At 52.9% G+C, this 22,034-nt stretch overlaps 1 protein-coding gene across 1 annotated transcript; it reads right to left on the reverse strand.

Annotated features, from left to right (window-relative positions):
* Positions 1 to 6,395: 6,395 nt before the first annotated feature.
* On the reverse strand, positions 6,396 to 17,792 carry A4GNT (alpha-1,4-N-acetylglucosaminyltransferase). The gene is made up of 4 exons (XM_051781800.1): positions 17,658 to 17,792; positions 9,968 to 10,177; positions 8,859 to 9,308; positions 6,396 to 7,697 (listed from the first exon to the last, which is right to left on the reverse strand). The coding sequence occupies exons 2-4, from the start codon at positions 10,082 to 10,084 to the stop codon at positions 7,086 to 7,088; spliced, it is 1,179 nt and encodes a 392-aa protein (XP_051637760.1). The 5' UTR covers positions 10,085 to 10,177; positions 17,658 to 17,792; the 3' UTR covers positions 6,396 to 7,085.
* Positions 17,793 to 22,034: the final 4,242 nt, after the last annotated feature.

The following is a 22,034-nucleotide window of genomic DNA, read 5'->3' on the forward strand; positions in this document are numbered from 1 at the left end:
TCTGGGTGTTAAACATCCCCCTCTGCCTGCCCTGTGTCTCCTACCCCAGCCTGGAACTCCCTCCCTTCCATACCCAAACCCAGGGGAAGTTTTCCCCCACTTTTCCAGGACATCCTGGACTTGGTGTGGAGAGGGAGAAGCTCTGAACCACCTCAGGCATGAAAACTGCTGGGAAAACCAATTTAAAAATGACTCTTGCCCTTGCTGGCAGGTGAATATGCCCTGGGCAGGGCACCTACCTTGGCACCCACTTTGCCACGTTGTCCAGGCAGAACAGCTCCTGCTTCCTGCCCTTTTCCTGCCTGATTTCTTTCGGGAAGAAGTTCATTTTCCTGCTACTTTTGGATGGTGACAGCACCAATGCTCAGCCCGGGTTTCCTGTCACCCCTCTCCCAACAGCAGATGCTTTTTGCTCCCTGCACCTGGAATTTTTTACAGGTGAAAAGGCGTTTTCAGCATCTTTGTGGACAGTTTTGTGGAGGGTGTTTTCCTGGTTCAGAGAAAATTAAGTTAATCCTGCTTCCTAATATTCAAACCCACCTGGAAATGTCAGAAATAGGGATGGGTAGAAGTCTGATCCAGGAGTGGGTCAGAAAAGAGAAGGGGGAAAAGGGAGAAGTGCCAGTTTTCCTGTTACATTGCCCAAAATGTCCTAATTTTAAAGGGAACAAGCTCATAAATGCATTGCTAGAAATGTAGGAAAGAGAGAGAGAATTGGGAAAATGAACTTGATTTTCACTGAGCAGCCGGGTCAGGGTGGTGTGGTCACGTTCACACTGCAAAAAGTCATCTTTGGGTTGGAATTTCCCCCAGTTCAAGCAGGAAAGGAGCAGCTGCTGCCCGTTCCTGGGCTTGTGGCACCATCCAGTGGCTGCTGGCAGAGCATTGTCACCTCCTTGTCCCCTCCACGTGTCCCCTCCCCGGATTTCCGGAGCATCCTCGGGCTCTCAGCCGGGTCCTCCAGGGAGGAGATCCCCAGGGCACCTCACAGAGGACCCTTTCTCTATTTCCAAGCTCTCCCCAAATCCTCCTGCTTCAATTTTATTTTCATTTGGCCAGGTGAAGGCCTGGAATTTCCTTTTCGTTGAAAATAAGGAAACAAGGAATAAAATAATAATAACAAAATAAGGCATAAAATAATAATAAGGAAATAAGGCATAAAATAATAATAAGGAAATAAGGTATAAAATAATAATAAGGAAATAAGATGTAAAATAATAACAGGGAAATAAGGAAAAAATAAGGGGGGGAAAAAGGAATTAAAAAAAAAAGGAAAAAAAAAATCTTCTCAGTATTTGTGCCAGACCTTCCTTGGGTGAAATCTTTGTTAATTTTTTTTCTCCTGCTAAAAAAAAAAATAATTTAAAAAAAAGCAATTTGATTCTGACACTGCCACCACTTTAATTACATCAGCTCTCCCCATAAATTGAGGTTATGTTTAAGTCCTGCTTTAGTAATTCAATCATTTTGTCATTGCATCACTCCAATTATCTCTAGATTTGTTCCAGAGACCTTTTCTCCAGTCGATTCTCTGGTGAACAGACTCACTGCTTTGTTCCCAATGGCATGAATACTGATTTTTTTTTCCCCCCAAAAAGAGGGTGAACGGCCAAACTTTAGGGAAAGGGCAGGTGTCTGCAGCTGGATGAGGGGCCAAGGGCTGCAGGTTGGATCTCCCTGTGCCCAAACTGTGCCCCTGCTGACGGGCAGGAGCTGAGCAGAAGGCCCTGCACGACTGGGTTTTTTTATTATTTTAATGGAAATCATGTCAAAACCCCTCCCTGCGGCCCTTTGGCACAGGATCCCTGGTGGGCTGGATGCTTTGGGCGATGCCAAGCTCACAGCTGGGAAGGGTTTCACCCCCTGGGTGGTCCCTGTGCCCCTGATCCAGGTGTTCTCCCACCATGGATGTGGCTGTTCCTGCAAGGAAAAGCAGGTTCAGTGGCAGTCCCAGGGCATGGGGGTGGCACAGGGGGACAAGACACCCACCTGTGGTCTCCTCTGGTTTCCCCCTGCTCAGGGGGGGTTTGTTGTGCCCTGGGCAGGTCCCCTGGCAGGGTTGGGCACTCAGGGTGCCCGTGGATAAAGCCACCAGTGGGCACAGCAAGGAAGGACTTGTCCCACTGCAGCCCCAGGAGGGGGGTGACACAGGGACACTGCTGATGCTCACCAGTGTTGCCTAAAACCAGCCAATTTTGAGCACAGAAAGGCAGAAAGCAGCTCTTTAACTAAGGGGCCTTAAATGCACAAAGGTGTACATGGGCCTTCACAATTTTTAGAGTTCCATTTAATTATAACACCTGGACATGTGCTCGTGGTTACACCCAGCCCCCAACCCCACCCTCACCACACCTCCCCAGTTTGGGTCAGTGGTCCCAAAACCACCACCCCTTCATCCCCATCCTCCTCTTCATCATCTCCTCTGCCCTCCTTGGAACAGCTTCAAGGGGCTGAACTTCAGAATGGAACTACTTCTCAGCAGTTTTGACTTGGTTCTATCCAGTCATGTGCCTTTTAGGTCTTTATTCTGAGTATTTTTTACATTCTGTATTTTCTAGGGATGAAATGTCCCTTGGAATCCCCTAATCTTTGTCCCTTGGAATTCTTGACAAGAAATGTTCACCAGCACTTTCAGAAGCCTTGTCCAAAGGTGATGGACTAAAAGTGCTGCACTAAAATCTATACAGTCAAAGCTGTTCTTTTCCTTTGCCACATTTCCACCTGAAGTTTCCTAATTTCTAAACTGTAAGTTTGTTAAACTAAGACATTTATAGATTTTAAGGCATCCCCAGGGCCGTGCCCACCACCTCACTGACCCACCCTACAAGAACAAGGTGGTACCTGAACCAGCTGTTTCCTCCAGCGAGTCCAGATGTGCCCCAGAATCCATGGAATTCCCTGGAATGGCTGTGGAGAGCACGGGCTCCTCCTTGGGGCTGGGTCTGGGGGATCTGCAAGCACTGCCAAAGCTGTATTTCACCCTGCTGGGGTTTTTTGGGGTCAGTTGGGGGTTTTCCTGACCCCACATGGGGTCAATATGCAGAGAGCAACTGCAGGGACCTGCATCACCACAAATCCCCTTTTCTGGGGTATTTGGGGGGCATTTCTGGGGCATTGCCCCCCGGGGCAGGGCACAGCATCCCATGGCCATCAGTGGGTGGCCAGAGGTGCCCACGCTCAGGGTGTGAGGGGACAGGAGGTCACCTCAGTGGGATAGTGGAGAGCTGTCCAGGCAAAGCTCTGCTGGGCCTCTTGTATGGCCTGACTGCCCCCAGCACGGGGACCAGCTCATCCTCAGGAGGAGGGAGCAGGGAATTCCTCAGCCTCCTGTTCCTGAGCCTGACCAGAGCCTGGAGTCTCCTGCAGGTCCCAGTGGGGATTCCCTGCACAACCTGGAGCAGAGGGTGGCCAAGGAGCCTGACCTTGTCCTCCCTCAGGACAGGAGACAACCCCTCAGCACCATCACCCCAATCTCAGGAGCATCCCTCAAGCTCCAAGCCCTGCCCAAACCCCAAAGTTCCCACCAGCCCTGATACCCACCCTATTCCCAGCACAGCTCCCAGGCAAAGAGCCCCCAGTTGCTTTGGGAAATGACTGAAGACAAATCTCTGCAATTTTGGGGCATTTTTTAGGCTCCAGGCTCTGGGCAGCATTTTCTCTTGGGAGGTTTTGGGACCATGAATGTCCCGGGCTTGTAGGGATGTAAAATATGGGAAGTGAAGGGTCAGGTGGGGTCTGTGTCTGTAGGACCGGCTTTGGGCACCTCTGCTGCCTTCCACACCCCCTCAGTGTTCCCAAAGGACGTGCCAAGGCAGGAGGGGCTGTGCCAGTGCTCCAGCCTACATGGAAAAAAACCCCCAGGAATGCTCCTTAAAATCATCTCCAGGGAACAATGTAAAAAATCCTGGAGTCACCGCTTTTCCTTCGTGCTTTGGGACCCGAACCGGGACCTCTGCCTGGCTCTGGGGCAGGGATGGATGGATGGACCCCCCCGTGCTCCCTGCCCGGCCCCTGCAGCAGCTCTGCCGGGTGCTAGGGGGGGGTGTTGCATCGCCGGGAGCTCGGGAATGCTGGCAGGAGGCACCGCTCCATAGGCTCGGCACGAAAAAGGGTTTGGACAGCGAAAGTCCCCTTGAAAGCCCTGGGACAGGGGCTGCTGTGCCCTCCAACACCCTTCTGCCCTCGAGGAAGGGTAATTTAGCACAGGAAAGGCTGCCTGGGAGGAAGATTTGCTGGAGAGACACGAATAACCAGGCTCAGAGGTGGGAGCAGGGGGTTTATCCCTGTGTAATTCCGCCTCTGCCATCCCATTTTCCTCTCAGAGGGGGGTTGCTCCACGTGGGTGTATTTTTGATGTTTTGGTTGCTCCTCCCCCCCCAGAATAAAAATAAAAATAATCATTTCAGAAGAGTTTCTGTGGCCCTGCACCAGCTCAGGGCTGGCACTGAAGGACACACTCACCCTCTTGGCCTCCTTCTCTGGCTTTTCCTCCAGCACGTCCTCCAGGACGGGGCAAAACTGCTCCAGGAGATTTGGGGTTCCCTGCAGAGCCTTCAGCAGTCTCTGCTTCCCACCCGGGGGGCTCCTCCCTGGCTGGAGTCAGGGTGGTGCTGGGACCAGTGCAGGGAGGACTGGCAGGGGCTGCTGGGACTCCCATGTCCAAAACAGGGGGAAGGATCCCACCAGTCCCAGAGCAGGGAAGTGGTTGCTCTCAGCAGAACAGCCCCCTCTGCAGAGCAGCAGCTTCCTCCTGTAATGTGATTAATTCCTGCCCACAGTTCACCCCACACCCCACCCCAGCCCCCTGGCACAGCTCTCCCAGGGGCTCCAAGCCCTGGTGGGATTTCTCCTCTCCTGTCAGAGGTGGGCTTGTACTCCTCTGTAGAGGAGCCACAGCAGAGCCTTGGAAATGTTTCTCCCCTGAGCTCATGTTGAGCAGGGAAGTCTCTGCCTGTCCACCAGCCCTGTCCCTCCCCTCACAGACACAGGGGAGTCTGGACAGTCGAGTCATGGAGCACAAGAGGCAAATACTCACTTGTTTCCAGAGCCTGAGCTATAAACTGGAGAGGAGGGATGAGGATGGAAGCAGAGAGATGAGTGTGGGGGGTGAGAGGCAGGAGGGACCAGCCAGGGGCTGCCTGGAGCTGTGAGGGACTCTCTGGGCTGTAACCCTCCCCTGCATTCCCCCAGCACTGGAAAGTCAAAGTCCTGGAGGAAAAGCAGATCCTGCTGCCACAGGCAGGAACATCCAGCTGGGGTGGAGTGTGGGGCAAAGCTGAACCAGTGGGGATGGAACCAGAGCAGGAAACTCGTGGCCCCAGGGCTGAGCCACGAGAGCTTCATCCCAGGAAAGGGAATGGAAAAATATCCCCCCATGCCATGTTGTTGCTCCAACCACAGAATCATGGAATGACAAAATCTGCTGAGCTGAAAGGGACCCACCAGGACCATCCAGTCCAACCCTCAGCCCTGCACAGGAACATCCCCAAGAGTCCCCCCCTGTGCCCCAGAGGATCAGCCAAACCCTCCTGGAGCTCTGGCAGCCTTGGGGCTGTGCCCACTGCCCTGGGGAGCCTCTGGGGGAAGAACCTTTCCCTGAGATCCAACTTGACCCTGCCCTGACACAGCTCCAGCCATTCCCTGGCTGCTGTCCCTGGTCCCCCCAGAGCAGAGCTCAGTCCCTGCCCCTCCTCTGCCCCTGCCCAGGCAGTTGGAACTGCACTGAGGTCTCCCCTCAGCCTTTTCTGCTCCAGCTGAACACACCAAGTGCCCTCAGTGTCCTCCCACGGCTCCAAATCAAGGCCCTTCCCCACCCTCAGCTCTCAGCTTGGCCCCCCCTGCCCTTCCTGGTGCAGCTGGGCTGGTTTTGGGGGAACACGGGGCTGGAGGGAGCCTGGAGCCCCGTGCCCCGAGCCCAGCACAGAAGGCCTGTGTGCAGAGGGCTCCCTTCTCCCGATAAATCCCCATCAATCCCGCATTCCTGGCTGCAGAGGCTCATTAGCTGCCGTGTTTACAAGAGATAACATTGTGCAGATGGCAAACATTGGATGAGGGCGACTGATCCACCCCCGCCTTTCTGCTCCCGAGCTAAAAACAGCTGCTCAGACAGACTCGGGAGAGATTCGCAAGCTGGGCTTCTTTTTAAGGAATGGGCTGGATTGGCACCACCCTGGGAAGGGAAGGAACTGCCAGGGGATGCTTTGCTCTGTGGTAGAGAAGGTCTCCAGGTGCCCTGGTGGGATTCAGTGGGGATTTTTGCACAGCTGGACATGGGTGGCCACCTCATGTCATGTCAGTTGAACTCCATTTGTTTCAAAGGGATTTGGGGAACCCTGGAGGACCATCCCCATCCTTCCTTGGCGCCTCAGCATCTCCTTTCCAAGCATGTGTGGCTCTACAGCCAGAAGTGACCCGGGAGGATGGGGCAGCACAGCCCTTCCGTGGCAAAAGCCAAAGTAAAAGTGCAGGAGTGCAGACATTTGGAAAATGTGACTCACTTTCCAGGGAGAAGCAAGCTCAGAGGAGTGGTGGTTTCTTAACCCTTTTATTTTCACTTGCACTAGAAATGTCCCTCTCAAAAACGTAGGGGGTAAAGTTCATGTGAGAACAACACAGTGACAAGGTGGTGGGTTGGGCTTCTCTTCAGCAGAAATTTCTGTCAGCCACCCTCATTTGCCTCAGAGGCCTCAGCCCAGTCCAAAGCCTGCTGTGTTTCCAGCTTTTCTGAGGTGGGAGCTGCCAACAGTGTGGAGATAAAATTCCTCCCAGGAGGCCATGCATCTCTGTAGGAACTTTTCCCTTGGAGAAGCTCACTAGGAGGCTCAAAGGCCCTTTGATTCAGGAAGGTTTGGTTCATGAGCACCTCTGAGGAAGCAGAACTGAGGCAAAGGTGTCCTTAGTGTCCCTGGAGGCAATGTCCCATGGATACCCACCACCACCCTCAGCATCCCAAGGGAATGGGGATGGTGGTTATGGAAAGTTCTTCCTTTCCCCTGCAAAGCCAGGTGTGGACAGCGGTGCTGACTGTGTTTTGGGCCCAGCACGGGGAGGGCTGGAAGGATCACCCCTCTCCTCCTCAGCCCCTGTCACACATCCTCCTCAGAGCCCGTGGAGTCCCCGTGCTTGGCATTCTGGATCAGGTCCTCGTAGGTGCTGGGGCAATAGGCCTTGTAGAGCTGCTCAGCCAGGGTGTTGCTGCCGGCCACCACGGCCTTCCTGTTGTGGTTCATGAAGTTCCAGAGGTGCAGGGCGTAGGAGTGGTTGAAGTTGGGGCTTTCATCCCACACCTGGTAGTACCTGCCCCAGGCCGGGTACGGGATGGGGTAGAAGCGCTGGGGGTTGAGGAAGGAGATGTTCTGGCAGCTGTGGTCCTCGGTGCCCTCGAAATCCGTGAGGTTGCAGAGGGTCTTGAGCATCCTGGTCATCAAGAAGGGGCCCTGGTTGCCCCAGATGTTGCCGTTGTACTTGAGGACGAAGTTCTCCATGCAGTCCCAGACGAACTGGTGGCGGGCGGGGAAGCCGAAGATGCCGTTGCTGGAGAATCGCGACTTCTGCGCCGCCAGGAAGCTGCGCTCGGGGATGGGCCTGATGGAGATCACGTCCGTGTCCATGTAGATGCCTCCGTACTTCCAGATGAGTGCCAGCCTGCTGGCATCAGAGCTGACGTGCACCCAGTTCTTCTCCTGCTCCGGGACCACCTGCGGGGTTGGGAAGGGGAGACGGCGACGAGGAGATCAGAGAAGGGATCTCATCTCTGAGGAGATCAGAGAAGGGATCTCATCTCTGAGGAGATCAGAGAAGGGTTCTCATCTCTGAGGAGATCAGAGCAGGGATCTCATCTCTGAGGAGATCAGAGAAGGGTTCTCATCTCTGAGGAGATCAGAGAAGAGTTCTCATCTCTGAGGAGATCAGAGAAGGGATCTCATCTCCGAGGAGATCAGAGCAGGGATCTCATCTCTGAGGAGATCAGAGCAGGGATCTCATCTCTGAGGAGACCAGAGCAGGGATCTCAGCCCTCCTTCGGGTGTGAAACTGCCCCTGCAAACATCCCTGCCCACCTTTGCTGCTCCAGCCCCTGGATTTCGTTGGAATAAGATAAGGAGCAAAGCTCTGTTAACACAAAGGGAAGCAGGAGCCTTTCCCAGGCGGTTGGATGGGACCTACAGAGTTAAACCAACGCTGCCATGAGTCACTGCTGCTGTTCCAATGGGACACAACCCACTTAACACACTCCCAGAGCACTCCCAGCTCTTTGAACCGGGCTCCTCACTGGCATTGTTGGCGTTTGGAGTCATTTTTTCTCGGGAAAAGAAAGAGTTTGGAGGAAATATGCCTGCCCTGCCTGACAGATTTGAGAAAAGCTGCTTTTCAAGCACTTTGCCAGAACTTTTTCCAGGGTGGAGCTCCTGAGATCCCACCTTGGCTTTGCATGTTGCTGCTAAAGAACCTGAAATCTGTCCCCCATGGTATCTGCTGCAGGTTCTGTCGGTGTGTGGCAGCATTAGCAAGAGCTCAGGCAGCACGTTTTGTTCGACCAGCTTCTGTTGGGGAAGATTATTAAGCGCTGCTTTCTCGAAACATGTATGAAATCTATTTTTATCAGTGTTTCTTCTGCCAAAAACAATCTCATTCTCCAGATAAGGGGGAAAGCTGAACCCAGCCGGTGATGTGTTCAGTAAACAGATTGATGAATACATGGCAAAACACAACCAAAGTGAATCTATTCCCAACCAAAAAAATAAACCCAGTAATTTCACACAGCCAGTCCTGTGTTCCTCGTTCTCCCTAACCCAACTTCAGGCCTTTTCCCACCCCTGTTTATGGTTGTTCTCCTATTTTCCCGTTGTTACAACACTCACCTGGTTGTACCACTGGAGCAGAGGGGTCTCCTGGAAGACAGTTTCCATCTGGAGAGGAAAAATGAAGACATTCTTCATAGAAGACAGCAGTGAGAAGGCTGCATAGCTGGTGTTGAGGTCCAAGGCCGTCTCGTTGGTGAGCCCCTTCATGAAGAGGATGACAGCCCTGTCCTGGTAGATCCTGGCAGCAGATTCCACGGAGCAGGACACCAGCGGGGGCGGCTCCAGGCGCTCCGTGGTCTCCAGGAAAATGATGCTCTTCCCAAGGTTCAGCACCTGCTCAGGTGTCAGGTAGTGCTGGGACATGGGCAGGTAGTTGAAGACGCAGCTGGACAGCAGAGAGATCTCGTACAAGATGCCCGAGACAAAGCAGAAGCAGAGGCATATCTGGATTTTCCTCAACATTCTTGCTTTCCCGGGGCGTCTGGGGACATGCCTCCGGCATGGATGCTGGGGAGAGACAAGGAACAGCACAAGAAGATGCCAGTTCTTACTCAGCAGGACTGGGAAATGGTAGGGCCTGGCTTTGGACAGTGACAGGCCCGGGGACCAGCTCTCTCAGGGTGGGCTGAAGTTTTGGGGTCCCATCTCCTCATTCCCAGCTAGGCAAGGGGAATAAGGAAAGGCCTTGGAGGAGGGACAGGCAGCTGTGCCTCGTGGCACATCTTCATTGGGTTGGCAGAGAGGGAGGAAGGGCCCAGGGAGAGCAGGGTGAGAAGGTTCACCTCGTCCATGCCAGGGCAAGGACCCCCAGGCCTATCCCTGGGGCAGGTTGGTGTAGGGAATTTTTTCCAAGCACTGCAGCATCATCCCAGCACGTGCTTGTCCAGAAGCAGGAGATACCCAGGGAATCTGTGGGATTAGGTGGCCAGGGGGCTGTGAGAGTCGCAGGGAGAAGGTCATGATTAGGGTTTGGGGGGTGTCAGCCTAAGCTAAAACATCAGCATGGAGGCACCAAAGCCCTTTTCCCACCCAGGCTCTTCTGCTCCCACTTGAGCCCTGAAGGATGGGAAGGGTCCTGCAGGGATCAGTCTGCTGAGGGACCAGGGAGAGGCAGCTGGAAGGACAGAAGGTGGGTGGTTCCACACAAGCAAGGAATCAGGACCTACCTGGAGGACAGTTCTGAGGAATCTACATCTCCAGCTCCTTTTTCTGCCCTCGTGCTGACGTTCAGGCTCCCTTAAAGTCCAGCTCCCTGGTGAAGACACCCAAACTGTCTGGAGCATGCAAAGGGATTTCTGGAGGCAGACACTGATGCACAGGGGAAAACCAGCTCTGCTTCACCTGAACCTCAGTCCCAGGGAAGCCTTGGGAGCCACCTAAAGGGACAAAGAAGGGACAGGTTTTAGGTGAGCCCCATCTCGTGCCCACATCAGCCAGACCAAGCTCCTCACTCCTGGTGCCACCAGAACAGGAGCCTGCACAGCCCCAGGAGTTCCTGCATGGAATCTGCTCTGCACCATTGGACAGGCTGTGACACAGGACATTCCCTCCTGAAATGCCACCTGGGATCAGCAGCCAGGCTCCCACAGAGGGGACACACCTGGAATTACCACCCAGTGTCCAAGAGGCCCCTGGAAGTGTCCAAAACCTGACTGATTAAAGGGAATGGGAGTAAACAGAGCTCTGTGTGTTCAGGTAATTAATGAGCTGCATTTCCATGTCCCCCACCAGAATACAGATAAGTCCAGAGCACAACAAACCCCGTGGAAATTCCCCTGCAAGCACCAAGCTGTGGCAGCTCCTGAGCCATTTCTCAGGGCTGGATCTCATCACATGAAATATTAAAGCTGTGCCTGTTCCCTTCATTGCTCCTTTCCGTGCTGCACAGCAGATTGGGTTGTTTTCCATTGAGTTTCCCATCACATCCCAGATTCCCAGCACGGCGTGGGAGAAGATGCCAGGGGTGAAGTGGGTGACAAAGCTGGAGCCACCAGGCACCAGTGTGGCCCTGGGTACAATCTGCTGCACAAAGCAGGCTGCAGAGGAGGGAATGCTGCTTTTTTGTTAGTAGTAAGAAAAAAGATCAGGGTTAGATGGGATATTGGGAAGAAATTGTTCCCTGTGAGCGTGGTGAGGGAGGGGAATGGAATTCCCAGAGAAGCTGTGGCTGCCCCTGGATCCCTGGAAGTGTCCAAGACCAGGTTGGACAGGGCTTGGAGCAACCTGGGCTAGTGGAAGGTGTCCCTGCCCATGGCAGGGTGTGTAAGGGGATGGGCTTTAATGTCCCTTCCAGCCCAAAACATTTGATCTTTCTATATAATTCTGTGATAATTTTCCCTATGGTATTCCCCACTGTCTCTCATTGTCCCAGCACTCTGCTGGGAGAGGCAGCACCCAGGGCCTCCCTGCACACATGGAATTTGAGCAGAAGATGGGGAATGGAGAGCAAATACCCATGGATTGGATCTGCCGTGTTCCCAAGGCTGGGATAACACAGCCCTGGGGATGCTCAGCTGTGTCACCCTGCTCAGCCCAGCTCAGCTCCACAGCAGCAGGAGACTAAAATAAACTACAGTGCTCAAAAGACAAAATTTCCCTCCACCTTCCCCTCCTGCCTCTGCCTCAGACAGGTGATGCCAACTTACTCCTGGCATTGGAAAAGACAACAGGAAGAAGAAGTTGCTCCCTGGCTGTTCCATCACCCATCTCACTGGGCCCAGATTTTCAGGCTTCTGGGTTTTTTTTCCCTAAACCCAGCTCTGAATCCCTGGATGGTTTGGGTTGGAAGGGACCTTAAAGCTCATCTCATCCCACCCCCTGCCATGGGCAGGGACACCTTCCACTAGCCCAGGTTGCTCCAAGCTCTGTCCAACCTGGCCTTGGACACTTCCAGGGATCCAGGGGCAGCCACAGCTTCTCTGGGAATTCCATTCCAGTCCCTCACCACTGTCACAGGGAAGAATTTCTTCCTAATATTCCATCTAATCCTACCTCTTCTCAATTTAAAGCCATTCCTTGTCCTGTCACTCTATGCCCTTGTAAACCATCCCTGCTGCTGCTCCAGCACTGACCAGGCACTGGAGCTTCCTCCTTTTGTTCCTTTTCCCATCTCAATGCCACTCTCTTGAAGCAGAAAATCCCAGCTCTGCTCTCATTGGAACTGGGGCCATCAGGACATTCCCATTAGTGAATCCATATTCCCTCTTTGCTGGCTGACAGATCCGAGGGCTCAGGTCCTTGTGAGCATCCCAGCAAATCCACGCTGCCAACAGTCCTTCAAACTTAAACCAGCCCAGGAGGCATTTTATTTGCAAATTGGGGGGGGGGGGGGAGAATAAGGAGCCACTCCAGCAGATCCCTGCCCTGGGCCTTGGGAGGAGAATCTTCAGCAGCTCATTCCGGGAAATGGTTTTGCTTGGATGGTTTTCCAGAACCCCTCTGTGGCCAGTTTTGAATTCTCAGCACATTTGACCCGGAGGCTGCTGTTATCAAATGTTCCCTTCCCTGCTCCATTAAAGGCACTGCAGAGCCCAGTGTTCAGAATAAATCCTGGCCATTAAATAGATCATCCTGAGGAGGGGCAGGAGTGGGATGAGTGGGATGAATGAGATGAATGGGATGAGTGGGATGAGTGGGATGCTTTCCAGGATGTGGTGGATGCTGTGCTGGCTCGATGGTCCATCTTGGAAAGAGATTTTTTTTGGGGGGGAGGCAATTTCCACGTTCAGGTACAGGATGAGACTATGAGGGAGATTACTACAGTGTGCACCAGTGCTGTGTGATAACTCCTCCTGGGACACAGGAGCTGGGAATACAGGGGGATTTTTCAATAAATCCTCCTGCTGGGGTGCTGGCAGCCCTACCCCCCTGCACATCCCAGCCCCACCAACACTGGAGTCCCTGCTGTGACCAAAGGGATCCTCCACCCAGCACGGCCCATGGGGTACAACCAGCCCCACAGGGACTCGGGATCAGCTTGAACAAGGATTGAGACTTGTGCTCATTTGCCAAAAGGAAGGTTTTTTTAAATACCACTTTGCCCAGCCCTCGAGTTCAGAGTTGATTTCAGTTTTAGACTCTCCCAAGCGAGTCCCCTGCATTACAAATTACACTTTGTGCACCCCAGGCAAATACTGCACGGCTCAGAGTCCCCTGGCAAACTCCTCTGCCACTGAATCCTCATTCCCACAGCTCCTGGGCATCCCTTGGGATTCAAAAGAGAGCCCTCCATCCTCTTGGCTATTCCCAGTGCTGCAGCTTTCCTCTGAGAACCACAGGGTCTGCACCCATCCAGCTGGGTGGCTCCCTGTTTCTGGGAATAACCCCCTGGCAGTCCCTGATTGCCACACAAACAGCACTGCTGGACCCCACACTCTTTACAGAACCTGCTCAAGGAAATCACAGCTACCACCAAGCCAGTGCACGTGCCCGTGCTCCAAAGCCAACTTCCTCCCGGATTTAGCACCAGGCACATTTGGAAAGCGCCTGCAGATGGAAAACCTGTGCAAGAATAGATGGTATTCATGGCAGATGAATTAGTGCAGCCCTTCTGACACAAACCAAGGGGCTTCTTGCTGCTTTCCCATCCTACAACCCCCCAGGTTTGGAGACAGAGCCCAACTCACCTCGTGGCTGCAGAACAGGACGAGTGTGCAGGACGGGGGGACAGGACCCCGGGCTGGACCCTGCTGGAAGGTGTCCACAAGCACTGGAGAGCCCAGGAGCTGAGCTGCCTCTCCACTGTGCCCTGCCCTGCCAGGGCCCACAGCAGCCTCATGGCTTGCCCTGAAGCAGCTCTGCTGTTTGCATTTGTGCTGTGCTGAGATAAGGCTGAGCGGGGAGCGGGGCTGTGCTCTGCCAGGAGTGGGCAGAGCGAGGTCCCTGGGCGGCCAGAGGTGAGTCCCACCACCCTCCAGGCTCCCAGAGAGGGGTGGCACTGGGAAAAGGCCCCTTTTGGGGGTGGTTTGCAGCATATTCAGCTTTTTCTCTGTATCCAGATCCACACTTATGGAGGCAACTGTGGGGTAAAGGACAACTTGGTTGGAGTGGGATTGATGCTCTGAATACTTCCAAGAGAGGCAACAACGGGGCTTCCTATGCAAACACATCCCAAATAACACCACACACCCTGAACTCAGGTACCTGCCCAGCACCCTGGGAGACATCAGGCAGCTGGGGAGGTTTGGTGATCCATCAGAGCCTCTGCTTGTCCCCACAGCCTGCCCCCAGTGGGATGTCTTGGGGGGAACAGGAGCACCATCAGGTGCCCTCCAGGTGGGATGACCCACCTCAGATTGGATGTATTCCCCACAGCTTTCCTGGCCCTGGGGTCTAAGGGGAATGAGCTCCAGTGGGCATCCTGTGCTGGGACAGCAGAAATTGTAATGGAGAGGTGGAGCTGGAGCATCCCATGAACTCCCCAGCACATCCCTCCTGTATCACTGATCCATGCTGGACCAGTGCTGTGAAGTGACCAGAGCATCCAGCTGGGATGCAACCCCTGGCTCCCAGTCACCCACAGCAATCAGCTGCCTTTCAGCTCCCCTCCTGCTCTTTTTTTTTGCCTTCTCCTCCTGATTTTTGGCAAGTCCCATCAGTGCCAGCAGCCCCACGTGTCGCAAATGTGGCAAACCCACTCGTTTGCCGCTCAGAAAACCACCTCTGTCCACCATTAACGCTTAGAAGCCACCAGAAGGTGCTCAGCTCATCCCCTGTGCAGCCTGTGAGGGCAGCACAGAGCCAGCCAGCTCCTAAAACTGAGCCGTGAGCATTGCAGGGCGTTCCCTTCGCTCCGGGCCAGCACGGGGGCACCGAGCCTGCGTTTCCTGTGCCAAAGGATCCCAGAGCAGCCAAAGTCCCGCAGCAGGCAGAGCAAACACTGCCCACGGGAAGCTGGGGAGATAGCCAGGGCTTAATCAGCAGATAACAACCCAGGCCAAGATGCCAGGAGGGCTCTGGTTCCATGAAAATCCCTGGGGCAGTGACGTAGGTGAGGAGCCCACGTGTCCCGGCATGCCCGGCATGAGGAACCCTCTCCTTGGGCAAACACTGTGGGGCCATCGCTCACAGCAGGCTGGGAGGAGCCACAGGATAGTGCCCAGAGCTGGGGCACCTCAGGGATCAAATTCATCCATCTGGGAGGGACAGTGTCCAGCTCCAGAGCTGGGGCTCCACAGGGATCAGCACATCCATCCATCCCTCCATCCATCTGGGACAGTGTCCAGCTCCAGAGCTGGGGCTCCACAGGGATCAGCACATCCATCCATCCATCCATCTGGGAGAGACAGTGCCCAGCTCCAGGGCTGGGGCTCCACAGGGATCAGCACATCCATCCATTCATCCATCTAGGATGGACACTGTCCAGCTCCAGAGCTGGGGCTCCACAGGCATCAGCATCCATCCACCTGGGAGGGACAGTGCCCAGCTCCAGAGCTGGGGCTCCACAGGGATCAACACGCCCATCCATCCATCCAGGACAGTGTCCAGCTCCAGGCCCTTTCATTTGCTATAATTTTAATAATAAAATATTGTAATATTTTATTTATATAATCAATTGATATTGCGATATATTATTTTATATTATTTAACATAAAATATTTTTATTATATTCTTATAGATATTTATTATTTTTATTTGTTTTATTAAAAGTTCCAGCCCAGCTTTTATCTTCCATAGCGTGAAAACACCCCCCTCCTGTCCCAGCTCCCCCCATTGCCCTCATGGGCTATTGAGACCCGTGCCCTGGATTTAGGAGGAGACTTTTCCCTGCAGCCACTGCCACGGCCTCACTTGGGGGTTTGGATCCCCAAAAGTCCGTTGGGGGACACCAAGAGGCTCCCACCCCCCCGGCAGCCCCGTGCCCTGCCGGGTCACAGGGACTGGGACCGTGAGTGCTTCCCACCCGCTCCCACTGAAACTAAATCCCGGGAGCAGCCAAAGTGCTGCTGCTGCTCTGCATTGCCCCCTGGGGGAGTCTGTTTTCCAAGGAATATGGGAATCTGGGAGCAGAGCCCGTGCCTGCACCTCCTGCATCCCAAGGGCCGGGTGACACAGGCAGGGGAGGCAAAACCCACCCCCAGTCCCATCAGCACACTGAGCTCCCACAGCCCTCCACCCCTCCAGCTGCTGCACATCCAACGTGCTCCCAGCAACATTCCAGACTGGAACACCACGGGAGACTGCCCACAGCCACAGGGGGAGTGTCTGCTCAGGTTGGGTTCTCAGGCTTTTCCATCCTCCTTGCTATTCCTAACTACTGGCATTTGTATTTTGGGTATTTACTCAAAGCTTCAGACTTTTTGTGAATTGTGTTGATACAGCAGAAAGTTCAGAGAAGCTCTAAAATAACGTTTTCGTAGTTATTTCGCCAAAAATCAACAGCTGGTGCTTGGAAAACAATAAACCACTCATAACTTACATGCATATGGACAAAAATGAGGGGAGCTCTTCTCCCTGCTCTGAACAGGGGGACTCAGAGCTGCATCTCCCAGGGGAAAGGGGGATATCCATCCAGGGGAAAGGGGGATATCCATTTGAGGAAAGGGGGATATCCATTCAGGGGAAAGGGGGATATCCATTCGGGAAAAGAGGGATATCCATTCAGGGGAAAGGGGGATATCCATTCAGGGAAAGGGGGATATCCATCCAGGGGAAAGGGGGATATCCATTCAGAGGAAAGGGGAATATCCATCCAGGGGAAAGGGGGATATCCATTCAGGGAGAGGGGGATATCCACTCAGGGGAAAGGGGGATATCCATCCAGGGGAAAGGGGGATATCCATCCAAGGGAAAGGGGGATATCCATTCAGGGAAAGGGGGATATCCATTCAGGGGAAAGGTGGATATCCATTTGGGGGAAAGGGGGATATCCATTCAGGGGAAAGGGGGATATCCGTCCAGGGAAAGGCACGGCCAGGAATGCACAGGAGAGAAAAATATCAGAGGAAGGAACACAAGGAGCTGAGCTGGGCCAAGTCTCAGGCAGTTGGAAAGAAATATCTTTGTGCTTAAAGATAAAGCTTTGTGCTGGTTGAGGCTGGCACAGAGTTAATTTTGTGTTTGTCATGCCCAGCTGGGGGAAGAAGGATGAAAGGAGGAATATTTGGAGTGAGGGCATTTGCCTTCCCAAGCCACTTGTGCCCAGGATGGAGCCCTGCTTTCCTGGGAATGGCTGAACACCTGCCTGCCCCTTGGAAGTGTAGCTGGTTGTAGTTGGCTTCCCACCAAACCTCACAGACTACAGAGAAAAAGCTCCCAGGAGAGAGAGAAGAAAAAAAAAAAACGGAATAGCAAAAGCTATATAAAAAATATATATATTTTACGTATTTCACATATACACAATTAAGCTGCTAAGTACATATGAACACAGGAACCCCAAATGGCTCCCAGAAGGGAAAGAGGGGAAGGAAAAAGGGACAAATAAAGGACAAAACCAAAACAGGTATGCACAATCATCATGTCAGTCATGGCTGGGCTTCACAAATGAAGATTTGGGAAGGACTCTACCCACGTGCATTGGTGGCTAAAAAGGCCAATACAAGACAGACACGTCCAGTTGCAAAAGGCACAGCAAAAAGACTCCTTAGGTGGTAAATTCTGCAAGGCACGGTTCTTTCTGCGTTGTCTTTTCTCCTCCAGAGTGAACCTGTGTGTGTTCTCAAAGGCATCAGCAGCGTTATAGATGGTGTGTCTCCAGACCTCCCGACTGGAGGCCAGAGCAGACCAGTTCTGTTGATACAAGGACTCCCTGAAACAACATCTCGGCCTCGGCCATGCTGATCAACGTGTGCACAATCGAGAAACTCGGTAACCGACAGAACAAAGAACTGACAAAACAAAGAACTGGCAAAACCTCACCACTTCCCTGGAGAAGAGCAGGCCGGCCGGGCCCGGCCCAGCGCTGTCCCCTCACGCGCGGCACACACGGCGGTCGCTGCAGCCTCAGCTCCGGATCAGCGAGGCCGAGACGGGGACCCACCGTTCCCAAACCTCGCCGGGAGAAAAGAGAGAGAGAGAAGTCTCTCCGGTTGGCTTTATTTATACCTCAGTTTACGTACAGGAATAGCGTGGAACACTTCCTTGGTCGCTTCCCTAGTTCCTTCCTGGTTACAAGTTCATCTCCAGGAAGGTCGAGACCGAAACAATCACGGGAAGTGAGGAATGGATTCCTTCGTTTTGTTTGCCTGTGCACACACACTTCTCACTTCCCAATTAAACTGTGGTGACCTCAGCACAGAAATTTTGTCACTTTTACCCTTCCAGTTCTCTCTCCCAGCTACAGAGTAGAGGGAAATGGGTTAGTTGGGGGTGTTTTTAATCTGCCTCCACAGCACCAAGGCTTTTTGTGCTGCTAAATCAGAGAGCAAACACCATTAGACCTCGGGAGCCTCATTTGGCAGAGCCACCTTCTTTCCTCCTGCCATTAGGAACAGCTCTGCTTCCCTGACCAGCACCAAAGTACAGGTTTCCACCCTGCAGGTTGTATTTCAGCTGCCAAATCCAAGTTGTGTCAGCACAGAAAGGCAGGGATCCCACCATCAGCGACGTGCAGAGCAAACCCACCCATGTCCTCCCCGCTGCTGCAACCTCGGCCTTGCTGGACCCCCCAGAGCCCCTAAAAGAGAGAAACACTGGAGAGTGGGAAAACTCCAGACCTGGGGCTGGTTTGCCTCTAAGCAAAGGCCTTTTTTAAACACAGCAAACAATTCTAAATAATTGTAAACACTAAAGATGAGGAAGAAATTGTTCCCTGGGAGGCCTTGGAAGAAATTGTTCCCTGGGACTGGAACGGAATTCCCAGAGAAGCTGTGGCTGCCCCAGCCCTAGAAATGTCCAAGGCCAGGCTGGATGGGGATTGGAGTAACCTGGGCTAGTGGAAGGTGTCCCTGCCCATAGCAGGGGGTGGGAAATAGATGTTTAAGTTCCTTTCCAACCCAAACTATCCTGGGGTTTTATGAAGCACTATTAGCACGGGTTAACCTGTCTCACATTGATCCCTGTGCTCCAAACACACAGTGGGACCAGGAGCCAGGAGCTGAGCAGTGATGGATGCACCTCTGGAATAAATGCATTAGAAATCTCCAGAAAAGAAAAAAGTCTATCAGGAACTCAGGCTTGATTTTATTACCATTTGGTGGACAGGCAGCAACAAGAGCTTTCTATATTCATGAATTCATCAGGCTCATATTTCAAAAATAATAAATGTTGTTGTTATTATTATTATTATTGGAATGAATATCTCTATTATGTACTGAGTGATTGTAAGCACTTGCTGCCTCCAGCACAGGAACCACCTCAAGAAAAACACAATCAAATGATACTTCTGTAGTGGCTGCCACAGGGCTGTGTTGTTTGTGTGTTTATTTTTTTTTTTAAGTGAGAAAGGTATTAACCAGAACAACAGCAACAATCATAACAAATAAAGTCATTATGAGGTTGTGTATAACACTATCAGGGTTCTTTCTTTCAGGCAAATTGAGTTTGGGGCACGTGCTTTGAAAACGGTGAGGTTTGCCTTGTTTTCTTGGAGACACACATTCCCTGCTTGCTTTAGCCCACATCCAGAGGAAGGGAAGGGAGAGAAATCCCGGGGGAATGCCGTGCTGCTGCAGGCTGGGATGAAGGATGACAGGGCTGTTTGCTCCAAGCCTCTTATCACCACCCCTTTGCGCCCGTGCCCCTCTGGGCCTCCCTGGCTCGTGTACTTTGGGGGTGGGGCTTTCCCTGCCCCTGGGCACCTTCCCTGCTGCTCCTTCCTCCCTCTCCTCTCCTTTCACAGAATATTCCCAGCTGGAAGGGACCCACAAGGATTGAGTCCAACTTTTAAGCTGGGATCAAACCTTGTCAGGAGCACTGAACCAACTGAACTAAACCCAGGCTTTACAAAGAGCCAGGAGAGGAACCAACTGGCCATAAATGATGCACTTTCAAGCTAGATCTGGAGAGCTCTGGGTTGGAGCAGGTGGGCTGGGATGGATGGCTGTCCTCCAGCTCCCTGGCAGCCTGGGAAGTGGGATCAAGGCAGAAGGGGCTGCAGAGCTTCCTGGGAGCACAGCCTGGTCTCCCCTGCCATCCCAGAGGGCTTTAGGGCAGAATTAGAGTCCCTCTTCACCCTCCTTCCCCACTGTCCCCTCCCTGCCTTCTCCAGGCTCCCTCCTGACCCCCCTTCCCACCCGATCCAAGAGCTGCCCTGCTGTCATGAGACAGGAAAGCAGAACCCAAGATTTCTCCAAGAGGCCCAGCCCGGCTGTCAGCACGTTTTGACACCGGTCCAACGGGATGGAATCCAAAAAGATGGGATCCCACCGTGCCAAAAACACAACATTTGGTTGAGCATCTGCCAAAACAAAACTAGCAGACTGCCGGGAAGGCGGCGTTTTCCAGGATTTTTTTTTCTTTTTTAAGGAATGCACAATGGCAAAGAGGATCACTGGGAGCATCTTCAGCTCCCCAGGCTATGAGGGCAAGGACCCCTTGAGGGCTGGAGGGGACTTTAACTACAAATCACAGAATATGTCAAGTTGGAAGGGTCCACCAAGGATCCTGGAGTCCAACTCCTGGCCCTGCACAGGATCATCCCCAAATGATGGTCAAAACTTACACTTCTGGCCCTGGTGGGATGACAAAGTGCTCTGCTGGAGCAATCTCAGCACACCCCTCTCCAGAATCCAGGATTTCTCCCTGGAATGGTTGTGCAAGTTGCAGAGCCTTGGTCTGTCACAACTTCCATGTCACCTTCATTCCAGTCATGTCACGCTGGGAAAAATTAGAATTGCATTTTGGAGGCTTCAATTAATGGAGAACTCGCCCTCATTAACTCTGACCTGTGTGTCCAGGACATCAGAGATGGGAAAAGACCTTCCCATGAGCAACACTCTGGCTCCAGAATTTAAAGGAGGTTTATAACAAAGATGAGGACAGAGTTTTAATAGGTCCTGTTGCAGGCAGGCAAGGGGGAATTGCTTCAAACTGACAGAGGGCAGATTCAGACTGGATAGAAGGAAGAAATTCTTCCCTGAGAGGAAACAGAATTCCCAGAGAAGCTGTGGCTGCCCCAGCCCTGGAAGTGTCCAAGGCCAGGTTGGACAGGGCTTGGAGCAACCTGGGCTAGTGGAAGGTGTCCCTGCCCATGGCAGGGGGTGGCACTGGATGGGCTTTAAATATCCCTTCCAACCCAATCCATCCTGGGATTCTGTGATCTCCAGATTAGAGAGGACAGGGAGGGACAAAAATGCCAGGGTGGCAAAAAGGTTCATCTTCACAGTGAGGGAAGTCTAGAGGCTCTTGGAAAGTTAGAGAAATATGTACATTTGGGTCGAAAGGGGCACTGCCAGCCAGCAAAAGCAGGACCAGGCTATTCCCTGGTTTTCCAGGAATTTCCTTCCCAGCATTCCCTCCAAATTAAACAGGTAATTAGTGTTTGATGATAGAGGTGGGTTGGGGAGGGAAGGCAGAGAGGAACTTGGAAGAAGAGGTGGGGAATGAAGGCAGCCACATGTGCAGTGAAAACCCTGGAGGGGACCTGGAGGAATCTTGAGGGATTGGGGGATCTCCATCCCATCCAGGGAGAAGCACCACGTGGTTTGCAGAGGAGAGGGCAGAGATTTCTGATGAGTTTTGTGGGTCAGATGGCACTGCTTGAGCCCCTCTGAGCCGCTGGATCAGAGGGAAACTGAGGGAAGATAAGGAAAATGAAAAACATGAGTGAGCCAGCTCTGGATGTTTTAACCCCTTTCTAGTCAGACACGAGATTGCAGGACAAACTCTGAAGGAAACATTAATTAAAGGCACTGAGAAAAATGAGATAAAGTGCAACACGGGTTTACCAAAGGCAGTTTGTGCCAGACTGTGCTGACATCTTCCTTTGATAAGATAATTGGTTTCCCAGACAAGGGAAATTTGGTAGATCTAATCTATCTGGAGTTCAATAAAGCATTTGATATGGTGCCACATGGGAAATTATTAGTGAAGCTCGAGAAAATGAGAATTAACACGACTCCGAGGTGGAGGAGCCGGGGCTGGAGCAGCGGGATCGGCGGGGTGGGGCTCCAGAACCCCTGTCCTGAGGCCGATCCTGGGAAAACCCCCTCAACTCCAAGGCTGGGAGAGGACTGGGGAAGTTGTCTTGCTTACCTGGATTTCCTGCAGAGTGCCCAGAGCCGGCGACCTTGAGCGCCGGGAGCGGCCCTGCGGAGTTTGCAGGGCTGGAGCTGCGCCGGGAGATGGCAATGTTGG

This window comes from Manacus candei, unplaced genomic scaffold (genome assembly GCF_025592945.1).
Source record: "Manacus candei isolate 608988 ecotype Guabito, Panama unplaced genomic scaffold, ASM2559294v1 h1tg000015l, whole genome shotgun sequence".
NCBI classification, from domain to species: Eukaryota; Metazoa; Chordata; class Aves; order Passeriformes; family Pipridae; genus Manacus; species Manacus candei.